At 34.0% G+C, this 6,285-nt stretch overlaps 1 protein-coding gene across 1 annotated transcript; it reads left to right on the top strand.

Moving 5' to 3' along the window:
• The first annotated feature begins 599 nt into the window (after positions 1 to 599).
• LOC128871977 (ran-binding protein 3) lies at positions 600 to 3,672 on the top strand. The gene is made up of 6 exons (XM_054114200.1): positions 600 to 726; positions 917 to 1,329; positions 1,390 to 1,527; positions 1,591 to 1,851; positions 2,274 to 2,423; positions 2,482 to 3,672. Exons 1-6 carry the CDS (start codon positions 711 to 713, stop codon positions 2,809 to 2,811), a joined length of 1,308 nt encoding a protein of 435 aa, XP_053970175.1. The 5' UTR covers positions 600 to 710; the 3' UTR covers positions 2,812 to 3,672.
• The last annotated feature ends 2,613 nt before the right edge of the window (positions 3,673 to 6,285 follow it).

The raw sequence follows: 6,285 nt of genomic DNA, 5'->3' as shown, positions 1-6,285 counted from the left end.
CACACTTTTTTAAATACAACCCTGTGTCTTATGTGTTATCGATAATTATTTTTACGAATGTAAAGAGTAACGTCAAAGTAAAAACTAAATAATATGGACGCCGGCAAAGAAAACAGAAACACAATTCTAACACAATTTTTGTTAAATATTATCAATTATGCATTCATATTACAGAAAAAGCGTGTTCCCATAAGCACTTTGTCATCTATTACTTGTTATAAAATGTAATATCGAATTTCGCAGGAGTATTGATGCCATAATTTGTTGAAACCTCAGTAGACGTCGTAGCCAATTCCGCAATTAAATTAACAATTCCTTCTCCTTATCATTTCTTCATATCGTTAATAATAATTCAACAAGCCCAAAACTCCAAAATATTCCACCAATGCAATTTCTATGAAAAAAAATTTCAAAGCTGATTGTCAATTTTGCAAGTAATCTGCCAAAGTGAACGCGTCGATTAATTTTGTGGATTAATTGCTAGTTACTGCATATGTGAACGTACTTTTAGATTTATTCAGGCATTTAAAGAAACATTTATTTATGATATGGTATCATTGGTTCCATGGCTTTCTTTCGTTTACTTTACGCTGACATTCTGCGTGCGCTTCCTTCTCTGTGTTTGACAATTCAGCAGTTTAATTTGCAGAAAACTCGAAAAGACTTTCATTTTTAACAAATTCTCATAGCTCTGAAAGTATACATTGAAAATGTCCGAAAATAATGGTAAGTCAAAAACCAATTGGAAATTGAGTCCTAATGCGGCAGATAGCAGTTTTAATGCTCAGATGTGGCAGAGGGCAGATTTGCATATTATAGAATAAGACGGTCGGCATATAGAAAATGGCAGAAAAAAATCGCGAAAATTTCTGGAAGTATAAACCGGCAGTTACACGTTTTGCTTACATTCTTATAGATACCTCTAACGAATCAAACAGCCTTGGTAGCGATTCCATCTTACAATCATCGCGGTTAACCGGTGGCGGTGTAAATCCTGTTCTACGTTCAGGTGTATTGCGACCGTCAGTGCTTGGCCCATCGGTTTTGGGCGCAGCTGCTTTAAGCAGCAGCAATAACAATTCTCTAGCTAATCTCAATGCAAACGCGATTTCCAATTCAACAGCCACAAGCAATAATGTTGAAAGAGATGAAGAGGATTCCGAGAGCAGCACAACCAACCACAATCCTTTTATGCGAGAACAGAAAGAAGATGAAGAGGGGTCAAACAATGGAACAATTGTGGAGGAGGGTGCTGCCGGTGGTGAAACAGGAAATGATAACAAGACGACAGATGACAAAAAAGCGGCGGACGATGATGAGCCGGATGAAGTAAGCATAAAATGGTTATAACATTAGTAATTGAGTTTAAAAAAATTGTGTATTTCAAAGCGTTCGGATCCATTGAGTCTGCTACGTAAAAATGGACTTGAACGAGCAAATCTCTTTGCTGCTGCTAAGAACTCGATACCGCGCGTGGAGAAATCTGGTTTTGTATTTGGCCAAAATGTGCATGAACGGGTTCTAGGGGTAAGCATTGGTTACTTACGTTTTAATTTAATACTAAAGGAATATATTTTCTTATTTTCAAAGGAAACCATCAATCTTGAAAGTGCAGCGAGATCAGATAAATCTGAAGCCAGCTGCTCAACTTCTGGGGAATTGCTTTTCTCCAGTGTTATACAAAATGCGGCAAAAGCCGGTGAGAATGACAAGCATGCCACACCAAAAGAGAATGAAACAAAAACACTAACTGATGTGGCGCGTGAATACGAAGAGAGCCGTGCACAGAAACGCAAATTTGAGGAGGTGGAGACATTTACTGGCGAAGAAAATGAAATTAATATTGTTGACGTAAGTCGCTTATGATATATATTATATATGTATATATAATTGGCGCGTACACCCTTTTTTTGGGTATTTGGCCGAGCTCCTCCTATTTGTGGGGTGCGTCTTGATATTGTTCCACGAATGGGGGACCTACAGTTTCAAGCCGACTCCGAACGGCAGATATTTTTATGAGGAGCTTTTTCATGGCAGAAATACACTCGGAGGTTTGCCATTGCCTGCAGAGGGTCGATCGCTATTAGAGAAATGTGTTTCTTAATTTTAGTGTTTCACCGAATTTCGAACCTACGTTCGCTCTGTGAATTCCGAATGGTAGTCACGCACCAACCCATTCGGCTACGGCGGCCGCTGATATGCTCGCTTATGATAAGCATAGTTTATATCATTTTGAAATATTAACTACATATCCTACTTCTTTTAAAATGCAGGTCAGTTGTAAATTGTTTGCCTTCGTCAACAGCAATTGGGAGGAGCGTGGACGGGGTAGTTTACGCTTGAATGATTCGAAAAAGGAACAAGAATGCTCTCGTGTTGTGTTTCGAACGTCGGGAAATTTGCGTTTATTGCTGAATACAAAAGTTAGTTGTATATATTATATAAGTTATTCACTGTTTAAATATGAGCCATCGGTTTCAGGTTTGGGCAGGTATGGTTGCCCAGCGTCCCAGCAACAAATCATTGCGCCTTACTGCAATGGACAATACTGGCAAAATAAAGATTTTCTTAGTAATGGGTCGTCCTGCAGATATGTCGTTGCTGCATAAAGAGTTGATAGTTCGAATTGAACTCCGAAAAGTCTCGCATCCGGAAGAGTGTCAGTCGCCGGCAGAAACGAAAAACGGTGTCGGATCTACCGAGAATCACGAGGAAGAAGCAAAAGAAGCCGAAGCCACCGCTGTACCGGATCAAGAAGAGTGCACGGAGCCAAGTCCCAAAAGATCGATGGATAGAGAAAAGCGAAACTAATACACCGATTTTATAAAACAACAAACAATTATAATAAAAATAATATTATAATCTTAACTTATGATTTGCAAATAAAAACAAGTTAAAAATAACAAAATAATGAAGTTTGGCGAAAGCACATATGAATTGCATAAAACTTCTACATGAAATCGAAAAGAAATACTCCCGCATGAAATGGGAAAAAAGTAAAAAACAAAGCAAAATTTGAAAAATATATGGTTATGTGCTTATTACTGTAAAACTAAATTGATTTTTTTTTGTATTATATAAACAACAACGAATCACGAAACGCAGTAGAAAATACTAAATCAAAACTTGTATTAAATTTAAAGAAACACAATTGTTTATACATAATTATTAGATACACAGATAGACAAAAAGGAAAGAAAACTAAATAGTAAAGCAAGTGATGGTGCCGAAAAAAGAAAAAAACTCATTTCATTTTTTATGAAAATATAGTTTTCCGAATAAATTTCTAAACGCTTAAACACATTCAAAGTATATATAGAAAAAAAGAAAGATTCGCTTTGCAATTCGATTTTTTTTTTTTCGTAAAAATCATTTTGTGATTGTACGTAACTTCTCATGATAAAAATATGCACCGTTAATAACTTGATATCATTTCATACTTGTAGGCGTTTGTGGGTAGGATATTTCAATTTTTAGAAAACCTACCGAAATTCTATATATTTGTGTTTTAAATGTAAAATCTACAATGATAATCTGTTTTTTAAATAATGAATTGTAGTCTAAATGAAAGCAAAGGTAGAGCTAAGATAAAATAAAGAATATCTGAAAAGAAAATGGAGGAAGAAATAAGATGAAAATAAATTTAGATTTCTGTTCCTTGTAAAACATTAATAGTCGGACTTTTATTCAGCATCAGTCTGTCGTGAGGATTCTAAGGGCCGATAGGAATTGTGTTTGCTCTTTTATACAATTTTATACAAAATATATAAACATTTCCGATATAGATATACACCCAACTCTATTTTTATACGGTATTTTTTTGCACGACTTTGAAATAAAACCGTTCACTAATAAATTTTTTTACACGAATCTCAAAACAAAAACTGTTTTTCTAAACAAAACATAACTCCTAAAAGAATGCCTTGTTAAGGGGTAACACCACTGTAGAAATTTCAAAAAATTTATTTTTTTTGTAAGCTTAAAAAATTCTTTGAACCTTTTAAAATACAGAACAAAAAGTTTTATACGTTACCGAAGTTTCTTTCATAAATATTTTAAGCTTTTAACCAAGCGTTAGTGACTGCTACCTAACGACTTCTCCAAATTTCCAAACTTTAAACGCGTTTTTCTCAAAACACGTTTTCTGAAATTGGCACGCAGCATAACTCAAACAATTTTAAATATTTTTAATCAGGTTTTTCACTACGTCTGTATAATAACCTTCTTAAGAGAAGAGCGTAGGGGATTTTCGATAGATTAATTTAAACGATTGTTATAATTATTTAAGTGCCGTTTTTTTAGTCCAAAATAGAGTTTTTTCCTTCAAATGCTTGCTAATTCCTCAAAAATAAATATTTTTTAAATCCCCTACGTGTTTCTCTACCTATTCTTATCTAGATTAAGAAAAAAAAAATGTTTCTTTGTTCCAGATTAAAATTTGCACCCTCTGTGCTGCGTGCCGCGGAGCTCCTTCAAGAGAAACCACATTACAAAAATGTCTCCAATGCCGCCATTTTGTAAAATTTTTCGATCAAACTTTGTAGTTTTGTATTTTAGTATATAAGTAATAACTTCCCAAATCAGAGTGGTTGTTTTCCCTTTCCTTCTATACAAAAAAATTCTTTAAAAATCGTGTTTATTTTAGGCGTGTACAGTGGTGTTACCCCTTAAGTAAAAATGTTTGGTGCAACATTAAGTCAGTAAATTAAAAACTGATCCAATAAGTACATTTTTAGAACTAACTAATGTTTAAGTTGCGTGTAGCTGGATAAGAAGTATTGTACAAGGTGGCGCAAAATTAATCATACAGTAATGATTTTGCTCATTTTTTTATTAAAAAAAAAATTGAGTAGAGGAAATCTTTATTTAACCTTTACGCACTTCATTGCTTTTCTATTTGTATACTGCAGGTGTCTACATAGTTCACAAGTGTCAAATAGGACTGACGTACGACGCCATTTGCAAAAATTATGAGTTTTCCGATAGGATGATGCATTTTGCGCAAGTAAATCGGGAAAGAGAGAATAGTCGCTAATAACAGACTCTACTACAACAAAAAAAAAAAGAGGTATATACATTCGAATGAAGATAGCTTTTTCGGTCCAGTCCGTAATAAATTTGCATGCTTGTTATTAAGTAGCGACAAATAGTTGCAAAATTGGATTTTTTCCTAATTTCAATTTAAATGTTCATATATTTTGTACTTATGGATTGAATTTTAATTGTACATTAATTTCTTTTTTTATAAAAATGAATTGTTTTTGTTTTAAAAATACTTAGTATATAATATTTATAAATACTTACATATTATTTATAATTATTACTTCTTTTGCACGGTTTTTTGGAAAAATACTTAGAGTTTTTTGGAAAAATACTTAGAGTGTTTTCATTTTACATACGTTTTTTAAGTGATTTAAGTTACTAGTTTACATATTATATGTCGCGGGTATTTTTTACACGATTTTTTTCAAGTATTTCCGTATTTTCCGTATCTAATATACCAAGAGTTGGTTATAGTTATTATTAACTCTAATCCCATGTCGTTCCATTTGGCCCCTTAATCCCATGTCGATGGGTCGTTCGCGTGCGGCTCTAATTTCTACTACAGGGTGGGCCAAATAAGACCCACTAAGGTACTGAGGCAGGCCCATAGTTTGTCTAGCAGTATGCGCAGTTGCTCCAACTTGTTGAAACCACAAATTAGGATACTACTCCGCCACTGGCCGTAAAAAGTTTTCAATCAATGCTCTGTAAGAAGCTCCTGAAATCGATTCCGGCGTTTCATCCTCATTTTCGAAGAAATATGGGTCGTAGTGGCCATAACACCTGATTGGTGCGGTACATTTAGATGGGTGCAACTGATGTTGGTGTGTTGCCCTTGGATTTTCAGAGCCCCACAATCTACAGTTTTGTTTGTTGACATAACCATTTAAATGGAAATGCGCTTCATCCGACATCAAAACATTATTTAAAAAGTTAATTTGTGTGGCTAATTGTGTAAAACGAATAGCGTATTGTAGTCGTTGTTGGTCGTTCCTTAATAAATTTCCAGCAATTCAATTATAACCTACAAAAAGAGAAAAATAAATATGTCAAGAAATAAAAAAGTTTTATTTTTTTATTTTATATAAAATTAGCTTACAACATAAATCTTTTAAGCTATTTTAAGTTAGGGGCTATAGCAGCGAGGCCTTAAGCTCGATAATTTTATATACATATGCATACTTCCATTCTTAAACTTAGTAGATACAATTTTATTTTAAATCTTATGGTAAAGATTGGTTC

Source organism: Anastrepha ludens, chromosome 2 (assembly GCF_028408465.1).
Source record: "Anastrepha ludens isolate Willacy chromosome 2, idAnaLude1.1, whole genome shotgun sequence".
Taxonomy (NCBI): domain Eukaryota; kingdom Metazoa; phylum Arthropoda; class Insecta; order Diptera; family Tephritidae; genus Anastrepha; species Anastrepha ludens.
This window is presented reverse-complemented; position numbering and strand designations above follow the sequence as displayed.